Source organism: Aquarana catesbeiana, linkage group LG01 (assembly GCF_042186555.1).
Source record: "Aquarana catesbeiana isolate 2022-GZ linkage group LG01, ASM4218655v1, whole genome shotgun sequence".
NCBI lineage: Eukaryota > Metazoa > Chordata > Amphibia > Anura > Ranidae > Aquarana > Aquarana catesbeiana.
In genome coordinates, this window is record NC_133324.1 from 616,834,704 (window position 1) to 616,856,551 (window position 21,848).

Here is a 21,848-nt window from a genome sequence, read left to right on the forward strand (position 1 = left end):
AGATGATTATTTTTACTGCAAATGGTTGATCTCAAATGATCAAAGTAGCAAGATATTTTTAAATGGTTCAATATTTTTTTTTTTTTTTGCATGACTTTTTACTTCATTATGGACAGTTTTTTGTACTTGATAATACTTGTAGTTAATGTTATCGCTTGGAAATTTTCAGCCGATGATGTGATTCATGAAGATGGCAGGATTTTCTAAGAATCTGATAAGTTAAAGAGTCCAGCCAGGCTTAAAGAGGTTGTAACGCAAAAAAAAAAAAAAAAAAGGTCCTCTTCCTTTAAAGCATGTTAAACCACATAGTGCTTGTGCGGTGTCATTTGTCCCTTTCTATGCTGTAAAATACCTGGTTGATCCTGCCTGTCCCTGTGACCCCCTAGGTGTGCTGACCACGGTACTCATGGCTGCTAATCCATGATACAGTGGTCAGTTTACGTGCCTCCATCATCCCGCTGTGTTTAGAGTCTCTCTCTCTCTCTCTCTCTCTCTCTCTCTCTCTCTCTCTCTCTTTCTCTCCCTGCCTATTGCTTCCTAGTGTGTGAGACGCTCTCCAAACCCTCCCCTCCTGCCGCTATTTCGTGTGGCAGTAAAGTTAGTGATCACAATTACCGCCAGCCCCTCTGTTATAACAAGATTTACTACATGGTGTATGTGTTTTTTTTTTTTTTTTTTTTTTTTAATTCTGCAGCTAAATACCTTATTTCACATTGCTGCTGTGCAGTCACAAGACCACCCGGCTGACGTCAGGAGAATCTCGGCCACTCCCACTGTAGTCCTTAGTTGAAGGGCGGTCATGTAACTGCACATCAGTGATGTGAAAAAAGGTATATAGCTGCAGAATTGAAAAAAAAAACATACAGTACACTGTGTAGTTTAGTTTGTTATAACAGAAAGGCTGGCAGTAATTGTGATCACTGACTTCACAAACTCTTTACATTCGCTATTGGGCGGCACAGTGGTGTAGTGGATAGCACTTTCACCTAGCAGTAAGAAGGGTCGCTGGTTTGAATCCCAACCACGACACTACCTGCCTGGAGTTTGCATGTTCTCCCTGTGCCTGTGTGGGTTTCCTCCGGGTACTCCGGTTTCCTCCCACACTCCAAAGACATGCTGGTAGGTTAATTGGATCCTGTCTAAATTGTCCCTAGTATGTATGAATGTGAGTTAGGGACCTTAGATTGTAAGCTCCTTGAGGGTAGGGACTGATGTGAATGTACAATGTATATGTAAAGCGCTACGTAAATTGATGGCGCTATATAAGTACCTGAAATAAATAAATATTAAAAGATCTAAAACTAACCAATCCATGTTATGAGCAGTGCGGCTTATTAAAGTACATTTAAAGATGAAACTTTCTTTACTTTTAGATGGTGGTGAGGGGTGGTAATCCCTGTCAGATTTTTATTGTGGTCTGTGTCTCTGCAACTGAGCTTTACTGACCACCGTCACGAAGACTAAAAGTGATGGGAGATCCAAAATTTTGAGCTGTTATCAGAATAGGCTAGCAGGGAAAATCTTCCAGTGGGGACACTCGTTTCTGGAGCTTTGCCTTATTTTGAAAGGATTTCTCCCTTCACCAAGGAAAATCACCCCTCCTAATGGGTGCAGGTGGCAGAAAAAAGACTTTACTGGTTTTAGCCATTCCCTATATTTTATAAACATGTCAGATAACCTCAAAATGATTTGTTCCAATATCTACCTATTTTTAATTGGCTTGGTATGATTCATTGGGTTAGCTTTATTGGTTTGGACTTTTTTTTTCTTTTTTGAACTGAGCAATAAAGCTATTTGATAATGTCTCTTCACATCTTAACGTGGAACTTAAGATGTGAAGAAAATTAGGTCCTGCTTGATGACTTCAGGCTGGACCCATTTGCAGGTATGTAAAACATTAAAAATAAGTGTCTAGACTGTGTAAAATCCAGTAATATACTGTCTCACCCTGCTCTGCACATGCTCAGTTGCTCTCTATTTTTAGGCACTTGTAGAGGCCGATCTGTTGACAGGCTAGGTTTACTGCTGCTCAGGGGCTCTGGGCTTCAGTAAAATGGCAGCCTCCAGCCAGAAGAAACAGGAGCAATGCTGGAGGCAATTTACAGCACACACCCATTTTTGTAGCATAATTGTTAATGTGGAATTTATTTTTCTTGCTAAAGAATGTTATTTTTATCAAGTTGTTATGGGTAAAGTTACGCCCTAAAATGATGTTAAAACATGATGATCACATTTTAAAACCGTAATTAGAATTTTTACCATATGTCAACATTTGTTTGGAAGAAAGATTGTACAATCCATGCATTTTATTGTTTTATTTATTGTTGCATTTGGTTTACAATTTTCTTTTATTATTAGGTGTTTGGAAATGCACCTCCTAGCACAATGACCGAGAAGTTTTCAGACCTTCTACAGTTTACAACGCAAGTGTCACGCTTGATGGTGACTGAGATTCGAAGGAGAGCTTCTAATAAGTCCACAGGTGTGTTACTTTTTCTTCTTTTTATTTAAAGTATATTTAAATTTATACAGACTCATAACTGATTTTGCTGGCATACCATGCGCACCTGTTAAACTTCCTGCTGTTCATGCGTCAGAGCTCTTTATGTACCAATAGTCTCCCTGCTGTCAGAATACAATATCTCAGTGGGGAGGATTCCCCATCCACTTTAAATGTGGATGGGGGATTTGAGTCGTGTGTTTTAAAAAAAAAAAATTTGTTATTTCTTTGTTTTCAGGTTGAATGAAAAAAATGACTCCTGTATGGCCAGCCTAAAGCCTAGTACACATCATTTTTTTTTTTTTTTTTTTTTTTTTTTTAATATAACCCAGCGAGTGGAAAAAAAAAAGTGAGGAGCTTGCTGTACTATCTGATGTTAGTACAGCAATCTCCCCCACTGAGGTATTGTGTTCTGCGCCCCCACCACCTGCCAGCACACACCGCTCACCACTCGCAGCCATTGGCTGTTGACCCTCATAAGATGCTGGTTTTCCAGCATGCCCACTCGACAGAAACCGGTCAGGCCCAATGTTGGCCAGCTTCTTTTGATATTCGGCCCATGTGTACCATGCTTTAGACTGTTGCAGTCAGAATCTGGAGTACATGTACCCTTATTCAATTAGCTTAGTGAAGTTGTTTTTGTTGTAGACAAAGTTCAAAGCCTACTAGCTGTCTTCCAATAAGGGTATTGACCGCCACATTACCGGGTGAAGAGATTACAGTGATTTCCTTATTACAACTGCATATAGGGCTACTCTTAGAAGCATTTTCGCCTTCTCTTTTTTTTCTAAATCTCTGGTAGTTGCATAGAAAGCCACGAAAATTAGACAGAACCCTTCCCAACTCGGCCAAATAAAAAAATCTTGCATGTTTATAATAAATTTTGTGTATTTGAGTCCTATAGAAAGTCACATTCCGTAAATGGTATAGAAAAAAAAATTGTCATGGTGACGTAGTGTATGGTCATGGACGTTTTTACATACATCCCCTTTTTTTTGCACTTGCTAGACTTGCAGTTATTTTAAAATGTTCTTTATGTCTGTAAGTTAGGAAAAGAGGTTCAAGTGGCAGTCATGATGAGCATACACATATTTTCTGTAAAACAGTATATCTGCCACATGTGTCATTTTTATATGGTGTAATAGTATTAGGAATTATACACGAAATGACTGCAATAACCTAAACGTCTGTTAACTATCAAAATTGGAACTCTTACATAAACAAGGAAGTGATTTCATTTAACTTTTGATCTTTTACTGCAGAGGCTGCTAGTCGAGCCATCGTCCAGTTCCTAGAGATCAACCAGAGTGAAGAGACCAGCCGGGGCTGGATGCTTCTGACTGTCATTAACCTGCTGGCTTCATCTGGGCAGGTGTGTTCCTATTCATTGTTTTTATCATCACATCTGGTGCATCAACACAGCGGAAAACAAATATTTTCTGCATTTCTAACTTGGGTAAAGGCCCTGATAAAGAGCAGCATTGTTGTTTGTGGAGTTAGTTCACATGGGCAGTTACTGTAACACGACCGGTTTTCTCGTCGGAATAAACTGACGGTTTTTCCGTCGAAGTTCCGACGGAATTCCGCTGAAACTGCCTTGCGTACACACGATCACACGATCACACCAAAGTCCGACCGTCAAGAACGTGTTGACGTACAACACTTGCGACGGGACTAGAAAAAGGACGTTCAATAGCCAGTAGCCAATAGCTTCCGTCTCGTACTTGCTACAGAGCATGCATCGTTTTTGGTCCGTCGGAACAGCATACAGACGAGCGGTTTTCCCGATAGGGATTGGTTCCGTCGGAAATATTTAGAACATGTTCCATTTCTAGGTCCGTCGGAATTTTTGAAAAAAAAAAGTCCGATAAGGCCTACACATGATCGGAATAGACGATGAAAAGCTTCCGTCGGACTTTTTCTGTCGGACATTCCGCTCGTGTGTACGCGGCATGAGCAATGCTTAAAGCGGAGTTCTGCTTGAAAAAAAAAAAAAAAATTAAAAGTCAGCAGCTACAAATACTGCAGCTGCTGACTTTTAATAATCGGACACTTACCTGTCCCGGGTCCAGCAATGTGGGGGAATGAAGCCCCGCTCGTCTTCCCCCTCCTCTCTGTGGCGCCGGTATTGTAACTGTGGGCGCCCGGCTGTGGCTTCACAGCCGGGCACCCACTGCACGAGCCGCACGCCGTGACTGGCCGGCAATCATCTGGGACCTGTGACGTGTCCCAGATGATTGCCGAGAGGGAAGGGGGAGAGGTGATCTCCCTTCCGGTGCCGTGGTGCGCTGGGAGGAAGTGGGAGCTGGGACCCTCTAAAAAGAGGTTATCCACTATCCCCCCCCCCCCTAAAAAAAAAATGACATGCCAAATGTGGCATTTCAGGGGGTCACCTCCCTTAAAGCGGAAGTTCCATTGTTGGGTGGAACTCCGCTTTTAATGCTTCTAGCTTAGTGTTTAGTATAGCTTATATAAGCAAGGGTACTACAGCCTAAGTAAGCAGTAATAATTTTTATTTTCATTCATTAAGCAAATCCTCCTTATTTTGGTTTAGGTGTGACCAGATGATGATTGACGAGTTACAAGCGGGGATGTCAAACTGGTGGCCCACCAGCTGTTGCACAATTACAAGTCCCATCGTGCCTCTGCTTTTGGGAGTCTTGCTTGTAACTGTCAGCCTTGCAAGGCCTCATGGGACTTGTAGTTCTGCAACGGCTGGAGGGTCGCCAGTTTGACACCCCTGCAGGATTGTGAATCCGCAGTGACAATACTGACAGTCATGACCCCTGCAACATGTTTTTTTTCATTCCACTGTAGTGCAAGCAAACACAGCCTACATAAGAGTGGCAACTCTGCTGTGAATTCAGGATCAGTGCAGCACTGTGGCCACCCTATCACAATTACATTAGGTGAACCTTACTGCCAGGTATTTCTGGGACTTTGCAGGGGGACTAAGGGAATGCTGTAAGTAAAGGGATAAAACATGGGGAAAGTTGCAGATATATTGCATATTTTTTTGTTTATTATTTTCCTTGACATACACTTTACCCATGCAGAATAAATAGCACGTTTGCTTTAGCTCCCTACTTCAGCAGCACATGCTCAGCTTTTTTCTTTTTTCTTTTTTTTTCACCTCTGCCGCTCTGTTCCCACATAGCTTACACAGTACAGCTTCTCCTGCTCCAGGCATATAAATGGATTGTTAGGGATTGGATTGTACATTTTCTTGTTAGTGAAGAAAATGTATGTGCCACAGGATTTTGATGGACTGTTAAAATTAGTACCTGTGCAGTGTTCCTAGTATGTAACATAGTTTTTTAAAGCGACTAACGTAGACTTGACAGTAAATGGAAACTAAATTGCTAGACCATCTACTCTTAAAGGAAATCGATGTATAATTATTTTTCCGTTCACATCTGTCGTGAGAAGAAATTGTTTGAAATAGCTGTTTATTTTTCTGTTCCTTTTAACTAGAAAACAGTGGACTGCATGACAACAATGTCGGTGCCTTCCACCCTGATTAAATGCCTGTACCTGTTTTTTGACCTCCCACACGTGCCTGAGGTACCTGGAGGAGCAGAGAATGAGCTGCCCTTGACTGAACGCCGAGCCCTGCTCCAGAAAGTCTTTGTGCAGGTAAACTAATTCTATATACAGTGAATAGGTCTTGTATGAAATACTATCAAAGTATGTTTTTACTTCTGTGTAGACAGGAGATCTCTAGTCTTTGCTTCATGTTTTTAACGGACAGGGGTATCCTCTGGCTCGATTCCAAAATCTCTCCTGTCCCCACTCCTTCAGTATATTCACTCAGGGAGCTGAAGTCTTCCGGGTTGGCTTCTTCTTGCTCTGAAGAATCTCTGTTAATTACTGAAGAGATGCTATTCACCTTTTGGGCACCTAATAGAAGTCCTCTCTTTGGGGATGAATGGACATTCTTCTGAGTGTGAATGGAAGGATGGATCATAGCTGGGGGTATTCACTGAAGCGGCTTTGTGGCTCCCAGAGGAGAAGGAACAAGTACAGATTCGTTTACGTCTTTGGAGGGACTGATATTAAATCTTATGATAAACTCTAGAGTTTTCCCATATTATGGTGTTGACTCACTCGAAATCGCCTGATACTCTCCGCATCTTTCTGAAACTCCTGAGACCTGCATCACAATGCATTATGATGGCACGCTCCGCGCATGATCAGTAGCAAGCAACTTGCTATGGGGGCACTCGTGCGTGTGTGTGTGTGCTCGCTTCTTAGCCGACTCTGTGGGTCCATCGGTCTTTGCCCCGCCCCTGCTCCCTCCTCACTGGCGTTGTTTGACAGCAGCAGGAGCCAAAGGCTCCTGTTGCTGTGTCTGAGCCAATGAGGAGAGGGCTGCGAGAGCCTCTGCTCTTGTGCTCATCGCTGGATCGAGATCAGGCTCAAGAAAGTTTTTAAGGGGGAGGGGGAGCATCCTATAGAACCACCTTTGGTAGGGGATTGCACCAATTTTAACTGATGTGGATCCCCTCAAGGTCATACCTGGAGTAGGAATGTGAACTGTCAGTAACCTACTATATGGAGCTGGAACATGTGAACTGTCAGTAGCCTACTATATGGAGCTGGAGCAGAAGGAGCTCCTCCTCCTCTCCTGCAGTTTTCAGGAGCAGACATGGCATAGAAAATGGAACAGCTCACTTTGTTAATCACATGGTCTGCTCCATTGTCTCATCTTTAGTAGAGTGGTGCAGTTTAAATTAATTACACTTTAAGCCCTATAAACACACAGGCCGAATGTTGGGCGGCATTGGTCAGGTCAGTAGAAACAGGCTGACATTCGGCCCTTGTGCACTGTAGCCAGTCTGACAGAAGCCGGGCATTCTGTCGAAGGGTCATGACAGAAAAAGGTCTGCCGACCGACTCCTGATCAGCGCTCTCAGCCAATGGCTGAGAGCGCTGACCGGAGTGTTCGGGGGGGGGGGGGGGGGGGAATCCATCCCCCTGTCAGAACACAATAGAACAGCAGGAGAGCTCACTGTACTAACATTGGACTGTTAGTACAGCTTCTCCGACCTGAGCTGTCAGTTTTTTTTTTTTTTCTCATTCAGTCTGCTGGGTTTAACGAGAAAACAACTAGCAGTGTGTACTAGGCTTAACTCCTAGCTTCTGCATGCCATCACTCACATAATTTCTCTGAGCGTTGACAGGAGTGCTTGCAGAAATTAGACATTTTTTTTTTTTTCCCCTGCATCTCTCCTGATGGTCATATCTTCAAGATTCACTTGTGTTAAATTGGCCACCTGATGTTCCTTTATATGCTAAAGCAGAGGCACTACTCTAATATGTGTATTCAAGACAAAGTTGAGACAGGAAGGTTAGAGGCAATTACCCGCATCGTTGAAATTTAAAAATGTTTTAATTTCTAGGCCAATAAAAAGGTAAAAGCACCTGAAAGTACCTCAGTTAAACGCATATAATTGCATAATTTGTTTACATGTGGTTAGACGCGTTCAGAGTATGTAATCTGCCTTTTGGACAAACCGAATCCGATTTTTTTTCTAAACGCATCTAAATTGAACACGCCTAAAACATCTAAACACAAAGTGTGAATCAAACCATTTAAAAACCATTTACTTGAGTTTAGAAATTACCTATAAATGCAGATAATCACAGGTGTGTAATTTCCAGTGTAAATAAGGGTAGCTAAAATTTGTCCAAAAAAATCATTATAGTACTTTCCCTATAATGGACATACACCTGCCAATTTTCACATGATCCCAAGTGGAGGAGATTTCTGTATTGGTGAACTGTTAAAATCCTATTATGTATGGTCATAGGCTGTTGGAAATGGCTGTATTCTGCTAATGGCACTAGTAGTTTACACTCTCTATCATCTAGTGAATTTTCTCTCTCGCTCATGCCCTCTTTTTGGAGCCTAACCATAACCATTCATCATGGATGCTTGATTTATTCTATCCATTTCTTTGAGACTTCTAGACATGTCTGAAAACTCCGGGAAGCATATCAATAAATAACTTAGAGTAGTCTCTAAACCACCCATCCAATTAAATCTCTATTGCACTATATCCATAAATTTGACTTGGATGTCTTCACTGTATTTGTGGATGGCTTTCAGAATTTGCTTTGGAAGAAGTATAGCTTGTCGTTTTTTTTTTATTATATGTTTAATGAAATGGAGGTATTCCAGATGTGGATTTTTGATTGTGGAAGGAAAAATGAATACTGAAATGTAAGTATGTTGTTCTGGGACTTGTAGTTTCCCAGAGACAGGATAAGGGAAGGTATAATGTGCTGTCAAATGGGAGAAAGGCAGATGTAACCTGCTGTGATTTTTAGTTCTTCTGAGCCAGCATGCATATCAGACTAGTTTTGACGCAGGAAGAGGACCTTGTCAGTAGGGCATATAGCAAAGATTTGTATTATTTTCTAAGACAACAGATCTTTTTATCTTGTAGAGCGGTGAGTGTAGTTATATTTATAGTTCTACTGCCACACATCAGGTGCAGGGTTCTACTTTACTAATGCCAGCCATAGAAGGAGCACATTTCTTTCCTGCCTCTACACATTGCAGTAAAGAAATTTGCTGAATTCCCCCATCAACACAGACGATGATGGGGGAATCTCTCCCGTGGAGCCGTTGTATTTTCCTGGTGGGGGAAGCCGTCCCAGCCAAGAGAACACAGTGATTGCTGCTATAACAGCCACTAGCAATAATCGCATTTAAAATCTGGCAGGCTGGTTGAACCCAAGCTGATCGATAAACTTGGATACATTCAGCCTGCCCATAAATGGTTCCAATCTCACCCAGTTCCTGCTGTACTGGTTGAGATTCGAACTGTCTATGCCTGGCTTATTTGATTGTAAAGGTTGAAGGACAGATGCAGCATCGGACCAATACTTTATACTTCTCTTTTAAAACCAAGTGACAGTTACCCCCTAACCCCTGCAGAACATTTTTATTTTACACATAATGCAGGTCAGCACACACAAAATGTAGATTACAGGACATTTTTGTGACCCACGTAAGCATCGGTTCACACTAATGCGTTGTGGGAAACCCTGGGATTTGTGCGTGTTTCTTGCACTGCATTCAAATGGCACTGTCCTTGCAATCTGCAGCGGGTGTCACTGCAATCTTAAAAACACCCCAAACACAGGTCGCAAATGCAGTGCGTTTGCCCGCATCAGAGCGCATGGTACAAAAGTAGCATACGATACCACTGCAGTGCGGTTCCAAAAATTTGTGGAATACAGCAATGTGGTGTGATTTGAGCCATCTAAAATAAATGGGCTTAATTGGCACCGCACTGAATCGCATGTTGGTTGAACAGGAATGCAGTGCGGTTTCTGTGCGATTTACATGTGGTTCATACTGTGAAACGAAGCTGAATGGTGTTTGCCGGTCCTATTGAAAACACTGTATTCTCTTTTGTCCATGGTTTTTCACCTTTGCAAACTGGAACAGAATGCAGCGCAGAGGTAAAAACAAGCACTTGGCTTCATAGAAAACATTCTTCCCTAAACGCTACTATTTCTGGTCCATTCATTCCTGATATTTAAACTCCTGACAAGCACATATAATTAAGCCGATAGAAGTTAGAATGTCAGTAAATGTGAGTAAGCAGCAGAAATATACTTTCTTGCCAACAGGACAGTGTTCGAATAGTATTTTCTTTTTATAATTGCCTCTCTGTATCTATATTCAAAATGCTGCAAGTAGTTGTTTTCCATCTTCATAATTCATTTCATTTTAGGCAGCTTGGAAAAGGAAAATTACAGATTTCATTGTTGCTGAAACTTTACTGAAGCTGCTTAGGCGTAATTTTACTGTGAAGAATAACACATTGTGCAGCAACTGCATGAACTGAGCCTCTGGGTTTTTTGTATTTGTTTCCTTTTTTGTGTATTGTCATTTTTATTTTATTTTTTTGTGTGGGTTTTTTTTTTTTCTGTTAAAAAATTGGGGGACAATTGAGGGGCACAGTTGGACAGAGAGAGACGACCACCCTAATATTACATTCCCTATTGACTCCAATATGTTTTGCAAAAATCTCCCTATTTTCACAAAAACTTCAGTGCAATGAAAACTTTGCTCTTCCCCAATTTTCTTACCGGTATGATTATGGGAACATTGGATTAGCACCTCTTTTTTCATGCCCCTTTAACTCCAGAAGACCTGAGATTATTGTTGCCTAAACCAACCTTCTTTAGTCCATGTGGCACAAACATACCTTGAAGCTGGGTTCACACCTATGCAAATTGGATGTGGCTTTTCTCCACATCCAATTCGCACGATAGGAGATTGTGACTGGCTCTCTAAGGAACTGGTTCACATATCTCAGGGGCGGCTCTGGAGCGTCTTGCACAGGAACGATGTGCATCTTTGGCTCCGTTTCAGGGCTGAATTCAGGCAAAAATTTGGCCCCGATTTTGTCCCTGAAACGGAGAACAGGGACGCACTGGACCCCTGCTGCGTGCCGCATCGATATTGGGTGTGAACCCAGCCTCAAACTACATCCCCCTGCCTGAAATCTAATTCAGAGATATTTCTTTGTGCATTAGAGATTTTCAGGAAATATTGTTCCCTGTCTAGGATTGCAAATTCTTTGTGTATAATGCTTCAACAATTGTACGATGAAGATAATTTGGCTTCAGAGATGCAATTAATCTCTATCTATACTGAATGTTTACTCAGGTTTTGCATATGTGGCTTATTTGCCTGAATCTTCTTTTTGAAAACGCACAATTTTTTTTTCTTTTTGAAAAACTCTGAAATCGTAAAAAAGGTCAGCATAGGTAACTGTACAGAGATGCAGAATAAACACATAGTAACTGAAAAATACCTGAATACTTTCATGCGGTGACTTGCGAATTTCTGCACTAGAAAAATGCAGATCACTAAGGTACATTAAAAAAAAATGTTTTCTATGTGCTCTGTTCACATCACAATTCTAGTGTGATACAAGGTGTGGAGTGAAAAATGCAGACACGTTTTCTGGCATGCCATCGTATGCCACCAGACCACAGTGCGATGCACCAAGCTGCTCAAATAAAGTAGAAAACAAAGAAAAGTGAACAGAGCAATGCACTGAAATTCGCATCATATCTGCCAGACCTCACAGAAACAACATACTGTACAGCAGTGGTCTCCAAACTGGCCCATGAGCCAGATGTGGCCTTTTGCCTGTTTTTATCTGGCCCTTTGGACACAATTTCATCCACAGATACCAACTATGGGGCATAATATCTCCCCCACTGACACCAGTGAAGGGACACAGTTCCTCCCAATGACAAAATGATGGTCCATTTACATCTGACCACCCATAGAGGGGAGCGGGCTGTGTCTGTGTCCGCTCTGCATAAGTGGAGCTGACACAGACCAGCCATCTGCCTGCTCAGTTTGGTGTCTTCTGAAGAGCAATCTGTTTGGTAACAATCACTTGCATAGCATGTGGTTGAGACACACCAACAGGCCTGTCAAACTCTGCACCTTGAGCGCACTTTGAGTTAAAAATGCTGCAGCCGCGAAGCAAAGCATTGTGGCCATAGCTTCTGTACAGCCCCATTAGGCTATGAGGTAGGTAGGTTAGGTATTGTGACAGTTCAGGTGGGCAGCAAAACGGCTGCTCAGCCACCCATTTGTACCATCCTCTCTGGCCTTCTGTCTCAATGAGCACTAAAGTCGGCCATAGACCGTTCAATTCTTGGCCGGCTTAGCATGGACCGGTCGCGATTCGAACAATGTATGATTGTACCCAAGTTCATCAGTCGATCCACTTAGGGAGAACCAGATTTTGAATGAGATTACTGCCAGTGGCTATAGTCGCTAGTAATAATTACTCTGTGTTCTCCCAGACGGCTTCCCCTGCCCCACCCACAACCGGAAGAACACATTAGCCGCACCGGAGCGATTCCCCCATCAACACTGACTGTTGGTGGGGGAATCAAGCCGTTTGCAGGTTACAGGAAGGAAAGTAACACGTCTATGGCTGGCGTAAAAGTGGAGTTCAGTTGTGTAAACAATGCTGGTTGCAAGGGTCATAGGCTGCAGAGCCACCAGAGCTTTACAGCTCTTTCACATGGGCGGACTGATTGGGTCCAACTGTCATTTTTTTTTTTTTAAGGTGGACCCGATCAGACCATCCATTGCCCTTTATGGAGCGGCGGGTTTAAACAGACATGTGTCCGTTTACACCCGCCGACATCTGACCTGATCCTATCCTTTAAAAACGGATGGATGGGGGGTCCGCTCCCCATCTGTCTGGCGGATTAAACGACAGTTGGATGTAAATGGACAGGCGGTCCGCTGACATCTGACCGCCCGTAGAGTAGAACGGGCTGTGTCTGCTCTGTATAATCGAGTGCACACGGATTAGCCATCCACCTGCTCAGCGGGGATCCATGGACAAATCCCCTGCTGAGTAGACTAATCTGCTGGCAAGGTCCGCTCGTGTGAAAGAGCCCTTAATTTAGATAACAATCAATTGTATTACATGCAGAACATCTTGCAGCTCTGTAAAGGTTAAACCATTAAAGTTGATATGATGGCACACAGGCATTAAAGTGATTTTGTCTGAACAGCACCTGCATTTGGAATACCAGGAATCTGATGGTTTTGGTTGAGTTGGAGCGAACACTTAAACTGAATCTACATCAGAAATCATTATGCATACTGCTGCCTTAGCAATAGTTATTTCCATCTGGCGTCTGCACTTATCGATCTGTTTAATATCCCCACTGCAATTTCTTAATAGAATATTTGATAAGCCATCTGCCTCAATGACTATTTGGAGTCTAAATGCGAATTTTCAGCCCTAGTTTAAAGAACTTCATCTTCATTAAAACTGGTGTCACTGTTTCTCTTACACGCTTGTGCCTTGCTTGTATTATAGAACTTCAAACGAGATCCCTGACATTGTAAAGCACCATGGTGTAGCCTAAAGCTTTAAAACAAATTCAATTTAAAATGATTATTTTTTTTTTAATTACGCAAGTTTTTTTTTTTTTTTTTCTTTTTGTTATGATGTGAGTGTGCAATAACACAATGTTATTTGTCTACGTGACTCATGGATCTTTGGTAATCATCTCGTGTTTTGCAGTTTAGTTTTTCACAACCCTTTTCTTTTAGCTTCTCTCCAAAGACAAAAACATCTGTATTTGGCTTAAAGTTTACTATTATTGCTTCTTCTTTGTTGAAAGCTAATGAAAGTTGTCTCGTTTCAATCCAAAAAAAAAAAAAAAAAGAGCAACAATAGAAGAGTGAGATTGGGAGAAATGTCATTTGACAGGTGAAATGGTTGTATGTACAGCAGGGGTCTCAAACTGGCAGCCCTCCAGCTGTTGTGAAACTATAAGTCCCATCATGTCTCTGTCTGCCTGTGGGGGAGTCATGCTTGTAAGGCCCCTTTCACACTGGGGCAGTTTGCAGGCGCTATTGCGCTAAAAATAGCGCCTACAAACCAACCTAAAACAGCCGCTGCTGTCTCTCCAGTGTGAAAGCCCATGAGCTTTCACACTGGAGCGGTCCACTAGCAGGACGGGAAAAATCAATGGGACAGCGCGGTTATACCGCCGGCAAAGCGCCTCTGTAGAGGTACTTTGCGGTGGTTTTTAATCCTTTCTTGGCTGCTAGTGGGGGGTAAAACCGCCCCGCTAGTGGCCGAATACCGATGGTAAAGTGCCGCTAACAATAGCGCCGCCTTACCGACGGCGTCGCCCCAGTGTGAAGGGGGCCGAACTGTCAGCCTTGCATTGCCTCATCGGACTTGTAGTTTTGCAACAGCTGGAGGGCCGTCAGTTTGAGACCCCCCTGATGTACAGGATCCCGTGTAAGTGTCTAGCATCATAGTCTTCATGTGATAATTTGAGGAAGGAAGCATTTCCTCAGATCTGTCGGTAGGCAACACTGTCCCGTTTAAACTGGCTAACCTGTGTCTGTTTGACTTTGCGCATCAATGCTTTCCACACATAGTGACCCTGCTATTGCCACATGCATCTTTAATCTCTGCAATGTCATAAAAGCAAACTGATTGAAGAATCAAGAGCGACTGACCTATCTATGAGCATTTTTTGTGTGCTCAAAAGTCGTCTTCACAGGACAAATAGATGAGCAGAAGATGAAAACTGCGGAATTGGTTTTAACAAAAAAACATAATGAAAATGGTTACAGTATTGAAGCACAACTGTGCTATATTAAAGCGGTATTCTACCCCAAAGTAACATTTTATAACATTACGGCTTAGCAGTTCTTAGCTATGGTGGCTGCACTTGTTTTCTTTTGAGGCTTTCTTCCCCTATTTTTACCTGTTGATCCAGCCAGTAAGTCTGTTATTTTTAAACTTTCTGTACTAGACCAAGCTTTCCAGTCATAAAGCCTTTTTTACACATGCTCAAAATGCTGACATTAAATATGCCTATAGTATTAATATGTGGTATTAGACATTAAATCCCACCCCAAGGGTCTTTTTATGTTGTTGTGAACAAGGCCAAATGCGCCATAAACGTGTGCTGGCACATTAATGGCGCATTGCCATAGACTGGAATGGAGGGGGGGGGGGAGGGGGGAGATACAACTCCTTTTCAAACGTGACATGTAGTTGCATTTTTGAAACGCAGCAATGCTAACGCTTCAGCTCTTTGCACTGTCTATATCAGTGATGGTGAACCTTGGCACCCCAGATGTTTTGGAACTACATTTCCCATGATGCTCAACTACACTGCAGAGTTCATGAGCATCATGGGAAATGTAGTTCCAAAACATATTGGAGTACCAAGGTTCACCATCACTGGTCTATATTATCAATTGCAGACTGCTTTACTAGGCATTTGAGGAGCATTAAAACCGTGCCTCAAACGCCTGCTTTTAATGCCGGTGTCAACTGGGCCTAATTTGAGATGACAGGGGTGCTTACAATATTGTCTATAAAACAAGCTGGGCCAAAAAAAAATGTATTAACTTCTAAAATGTGTGAATTTTCATGTCTCTCCAAACAAATAAACTGTTAAGGTGCAAACTGACCAAAGATGTTGACAATGTGTAAAAATTAGGGCTGCAACTAATGATTATTTTCATAATTTATTAGTTGGCCAAATATTGTTTCGATTTCATCGGATAAAAACCTCAAAAAAGGTTGGTGTACAATTTAGTTAATATGTAAAATTAAAAAAAAAAGACAAATTATTCTTGAATATCTATATGCAGTGGTAAATATAACTGTCCAGCTATATGGTTGGGGAACAAAATATCTAATCCATTATGAGAATAGCAGACAGAAGAGATATACTGTATGTATTATTAATGGTGAGCTATGAGCTGGAATTTGGTTTTGACTTGTCCATCAAAGGCCTCATGCACACAGGACGTTTTCAAAACTCTCCTAAAAGCCTTTCCTCCTGGCAGCAACGTTTTGGCAGAAAAAAAACCTGACGCTTGTAAAAGTGTTTAGCGCGTTAAGCCGCATTTACTGACATCAAGCACTTTGGCATTAATGCATTACATTGTGGTCATTAATGCATTACATTGGCCAGAATAATAATTCAAGTCAAGTCAAGCACTAAACACGTATAACGTTAACAAGCGTCAAGCCTTTTTTCTGCCAAAGCTCTGCTGCTCCTAGAAGCACTGGCAGTGGGTTACGTTTCCTACCTCTGAAAGCCCCTGCCACTAAACGCTGGGATAGAATTAAAATTCTCCTGAGTTTATGGTCCTTTCTCTTTTGATGCATATGAATTTAGATGTATAGCCTTGATTGCTTTATTTTCATATGGATACTTTTAAAAAAGATTCCTTTTTATTTTATTGGATACTATTTTGAGTCATGTGATTTTGTTCCATGATGTTTTCAATTGTTTTTTTTTTTTTTTTCAGATTTTAGTGAAGTTGTGCAACTATGTATCTCCAGCAGAGGAGCTGGCTCAGAAAGATGACCTTCAACTCCTCTTTAGTGCAATAACATCCTGGTGCCCTCCATACAACATTCCTTGGAGAAAAAGTGCTGGTGAAGTTTTAATGACCATTTCACGACATGGGCTTAGCCTAAATGTGGTGAAATATATACATGGTAAGCGGAAACATTTAACCACTTGACCTTTTTGGAAGGTTTAATCCCCTTCATGACAGACCATTTTTTGTTATTCAGCTCTGTGCTACTTTAACTGGCAATTGCTCAGTCATGCAACATTGTACGCAAATGAAATGTTTCTCCTTTTTATCACACAAATACAGCTTTCTTTTAGTTGTACTTGTTTACCACTGTGTTTTTTTGTTTTTTTTTTTTGTTTTATTATGAAAACAAAAAAAGACAAATCATTTTGAACAAAAAAAAAAAACATATTTTCTTCTTTCTGTTATAAAACATATCCAATAAAATCACATTTCTTCATAAATGTAGGGCAAAATGTATTCTGCTACATGTCTTTGGTTAAAAAAAAAAGTGTATATTATTTGGTTTGTGTGTAAGTTTATTACATCTACAAACTATATATATATATATATATATATATATATATATATATATATATATATATATATATTTATTTACACAGAGCAGGTAAAATAAGTTTTGAACACGTCACCATTTTTCTAGGTAAATATATTTATAAAGGTGCTGTTGGCATGAAATTTACCAACTTAATACACACCATGTTTGGAGGTGAAATGGCACTGCACATCACCACAAAAACACCCCCATACCAATAGTGAAGTTTGGAGGTGGGGACATCATGGTGTGGGGCTGTTTTTCAGCATACGGTACTGGCAAACTTCATGTCATTGAAGGAAGGATAAATGAAAAATTGTACCAAGACATTATTGATAAAAAAACTGCTGCCATCTACCAGGATGATGAAGATGAAATGAGGGTGGACATTTCAGCAAGACAATGATCCCAAACACAATACCAAGGAAACTCTCAACTGGTTTTAACGAAAGAAATTAAAGCTGTTGAATGGCCCAGCCAATCACCTGACCTGAATCCAATAGAAAATCTATGGAAAGTACTAAAGATCAGAGTTTGTAGAAGAGGTTCACAGAACCTTCAAGATTTGAAGACTGGAAGAATGGTTCAAAATCACACCTGAGCAATGCATGCGACTAGTTTTTCCATACAGGAGGAGTCTTGAAACTGTCATTACCAACAAAGGATTTTGTAGGAATAATTAAATACATTTCAGTTAGCATGCTCAATACATTTTCCCTGTGCCATTCAATTTTGTTACACATCACTTAATTTCGGAACTTATTTGTTTTGGTTTCTTTGTATGTATGGATTGCATGGGTTGTTACCGACATGTGGTGAAAATTTCATGTCAATAGCACCTTTAGAAATTTGGCGGCCAATCTGGCGCTAACTGACACTGGCTGGGAGGGTCACTAATTGACTGACACTGACGTCGCTAGTGACACTAATAAAGTGATCAGTGATAATACTGTACTGATGACACTGGCTGGGAAGGGGTTAACATCAAGGGGTTAACTGCGTGCCTAACAAGTGTAACGTGTGCTGCTTTTGCTCACATACCTGGTTGCTTTTTCTCCCTGAACTGATTTCAGGGAGAAGAAACAGCAAAATCAGTCTCTGTGTACAGAGTTCTGTGTGCTTGTCAATTGTGATTGGTCACAGCCGATTATCAGGTGTACAGCCACAATCCTATGACATGTAGACCTATAAGCCTGTACATATCTGCAGTGGCTTTCAGTATCTCCTGTTTTACTTTAACCATTGGACAAAGCTTTGGAACTTCCTGACAGTGCTAAAGCTTGACTAACCCATCCTGCCACCTGCACATTCCTATTTGTAGTGAGGCAGCCCATCATAGTGGAGGGCCATGAGAGATAGTAGGAGAAAAAGTTTGCTCTGATATTCCCAGGATGCACAATTACCCCTCCCAAGTAATTGCCACTTCCTGATGCATTTTAGGGTGCAAATTCCCCCTCTACCCAAATCCTATCAATAAGGAACACAGGCAACTAGCAGTCAATCTTTTGGAGTCTTTTCTCTAGAAGTCTTCACAAAGTTGACCTGACATCGTGTTTGTTGGCTGCTAATAGCCAATGGGAAACCCTAGCCTCTAGTTGGATACTACTATTTTTTTTCATGTATCCAAGACTGAAAGTGAAGGGAAAACTCTCCGAATATAATACTATTCGTGTTCACTGAACGCATTTCAAGATTGCCACCTGTAAATATTGTCTGGTGACAACCATAACATTTTACATCACCTGTCAGTTTCTGTTACTTTGTTTCTGTGCTGCTGCTTTGAAAATGATGTAGAACCAAATCACAGCAAAAAAAAAAAAAACATTTTAAATTGCAATGCCTGTAGTCATAGAAGGGTTGGTGTATGAAAAGTATGCTACAGAAAAAAAAAAATGTGTAGCCTATAGCAACCAATGAGCTTCTAGCTGTCAATTCTGCAGCCCAGAGTCGAAAAAGAAACATGAATTCCAGTAATAGGCAATAAGATTTTTTTTTTTCCTTCAGCAGTGAGGTAAGGTTTGTTATTTCACTCGTATTAACGATGTCAAAAATCGCATAATGCTGGCCATATATTATACAATTTTCTTCTTCAATTTCCTTTTAGATTTACCTTCAACTATGTAGTGCAATACAGATTGAAAATGTTTAGGTTTGACCTCCTATTATAAGGTTGTAGGTTTTGGTAAATGAGGGAAATGATATGTTCAAGATTTCATCTAAACACAAAAAAGTATCATATGACATTTCATTAGCCTGTGCTGTTTTGTGTGCTGGAAAAAACTGAGCATCACTAACATTTTGCTGTCTGCTTGAGAAATAACCAGCCTCATCCATTCCTTTGCCTTGACTCCGATTATTCCATACTGGAGTGACTGAGTCATTCCTCATAGGAAAACACACACTAGCTGCTCAGTACGTGGAGTTACATAACATAAAAATGTAAAAATTGCATGTACTTTTACTATATGACAACTTGGTGCCATGTTTCTGGCTTTTTGTCTTTCAGAGAAAGAATGCCTGGCCACATGTGTGCAGAACATGCAGCAGTCAAATGATCTGTCTCCACTGGAAATTGTGGAGATGTTTGCTGGTCTCTCCTGCTTTCTCAAGGACTCCAGTGATGTGTCTCAGACACTGCTGGATGACTTCAGGACGTGCCAAGGATATGTCTTCCTCTCCGACCTCCTGCTGAGGTAAAGTAGACTTATTAACAGATTATTCTTATATTAACTCTACACTTGGGTTATTAAAAAAAAAAAAAAAAAAAAAACACGTCAGAGACCCAGTAACCCTAGAGTATTAATTTTGTTTATTGATGGTCTTCATTAGACCCAAAGTAGTTTCAGTCCCCATTCACATTGGCGTGATTCGACATGTCAAATCGCAGCCTATTGCCGGTAACGTCACTGTCCCAAACTTTGCTGCGCTGATTTCCACAAGTAGTTCCTGCACTACTTATGGCATCTTCGGGGGCGATTACAATAGACATCTGTGCATGAACCCGCATAGATGTCTTTCAAATTGTCCCCTGAACTGCAGATTTAAAATCGTGTGAGTTCAGCTGAACCCACGCAATTTCAAACCAGTGTTCAGTGTGAGGGAGAGCTCAAGGTTCCACATCCCTGTATTGTCGTACCAAGAACATAAATTAGTTGCCTGGGATTTTTAATTGGCACCAAGAAATAAAAATTCACAATATTTATTACTACAATCTTTTGCTGAGAAGTCATTTTGAAAAGCCCCCCCCCCCCACCATTTCTGGTAGCAGAAGAGGGAGCGCCGACAACAGCTGTTGAGTACTCCCCGAGGCATAGCTACAGGATCACATGACCCAAGCAGACTAAAAATGGGCACGAACACACATCATCTTCTGGTTTTTATATATATATATATATATATATATATATATATATATATATATATATATATATATATATATATATATATATATATATATATATATACACACAGGGCTTTTTTTCCTCAAACAATAGCTGCTGGAACTCAACCACGACCACCCAAAACCCCTCCCCCCACACACACCCTCCAAATTACATAAAATATTGGGTGTGGTCAGTTTCAATTGCACAAACAGTAGGAGGGTCTTAAAGGGGCATTAAATACCAGGATTGTATTACGTGCAGAGTTCAGGGGGGTTACACACCACACAGAGTGCAGAGCTGTCCCTTGTAAACACAGAAACCTGACTTCTGTGTTTACAAGTGATTGTGGTGAGCAGGCCCCCCCCCCCCCAAGGGTCTGAGCCAGAGGTGGTGGAACTGAGTTCCACTAAGTTCCCCCTGAAAAAAAGCCCTTTTTTAAGGATGGTTGGACTTGGGTTTTTCTTCCACTTCCAATCTATAGTAGTCATTTAGAAACGGACAAAATACTGCCCTTTGAGGTTTAGGTAACTATTACATGTTTATCACATTGATTGCATATGTAATAGAAGCAGCACCTTCCATAAGGGCCAGTTCACACCATAGAAACGCAGTCTGGATGCTTTCTGCAAGTTTTTGATGCATTCCAGTGTATTAGCCCCCCCCCCCCCCCCCCCCCCCGTGATGAACGCGGGTGTCAGATCCCTGCCCTCCTCGCTAACTTGCAAGGAAGGACCGGCCAACCTCACACCACGCTGTCACTTACGTAACAATGCCACTCTCAGCTGCGCCCAGCACAAAGATTTTCCAGCTTGCAGGACCACAATCTAGGTGCGAGCAGCCTGAGAGTGATTGTCACTGGGCTAATTACACAATTAACTCTTTAACTGCCACCACCCTCGTTTAAAAGACCGAGCCAGGGGAGACTCGTAATTTTAGCAATACCAATTATAATTTTAGAATAAGCGTCTGCCACACACACTGCCACCACAGACAGGTCTGCTCAGAGTCTTACTCTACAACAGTAGCGCCCTTCAAGAGGCAGGTTCGTTTATAGCTTGCATTAAGAGCTTTAGAGACAAGGTTAACACTTTTCCACATAAGGGTTTATTATGAAAAGGTCAAAGTTGATGCAAATAAAATATTTACAGAAAAAAGATGTTTCAAAAGATAAAGACAATATACAGCCACAAAGCAATGAGGTAGAATTGGGAAGGAAGAATACTTGCAATTAATGTCCGAGGGTTGATCAGAGTTCGATCGATGAGCTAGGTAATCGGTTCTCGACTTGGCAGATGGTTTCTTCTTGGATGGTAAAAGGAGAACTGCCCATTGTCTTGGCATCTCCTCTTTTCTGTCAAATCAAAAGGGGTGTTGACAGCGACCAGTAACCAATCATCTGGTCAGCTTGTTTAGGGGTTGGTTGCTGGGAGGTGTCTACACTCATGACCACGTCCCAGGTAGATTTTGTAATACATATTCATATATCTGCAT

General features: G+C 41.3%; 1 protein-coding gene across 4 annotated transcripts in view; it reads left to right on the plus strand.

Annotated features, from left to right (window-relative positions):
• The window catches only part of WDFY3 (WD repeat and FYVE domain containing 3), a 370,646-nt gene that overhangs the window by 112,620 nt on the left and 236,178 nt on the right, over nucleotides 1–21,848 (plus strand). For all 4 annotated transcript variants that reach the window (XM_073600175.1, XM_073600184.1, XM_073600201.1 and 1 more), the window contains exons 4-8: nucleotides 2,359–2,482; nucleotides 3,763–3,872; nucleotides 5,975–6,136; nucleotides 16,365–16,557; nucleotides 19,481–19,667. In XM_073600175.1, the coding sequence (XP_073456276.1) occupies nucleotides 2,359–2,482; nucleotides 3,763–3,872; nucleotides 5,975–6,136; nucleotides 16,365–16,557; nucleotides 19,481–19,667 (776 nt within the window). The remainder of the gene's footprint in view (nucleotides 1–2,358; nucleotides 2,483–3,762; nucleotides 3,873–5,974; nucleotides 6,137–16,364; nucleotides 16,558–19,480; nucleotides 19,668–21,848) is intronic.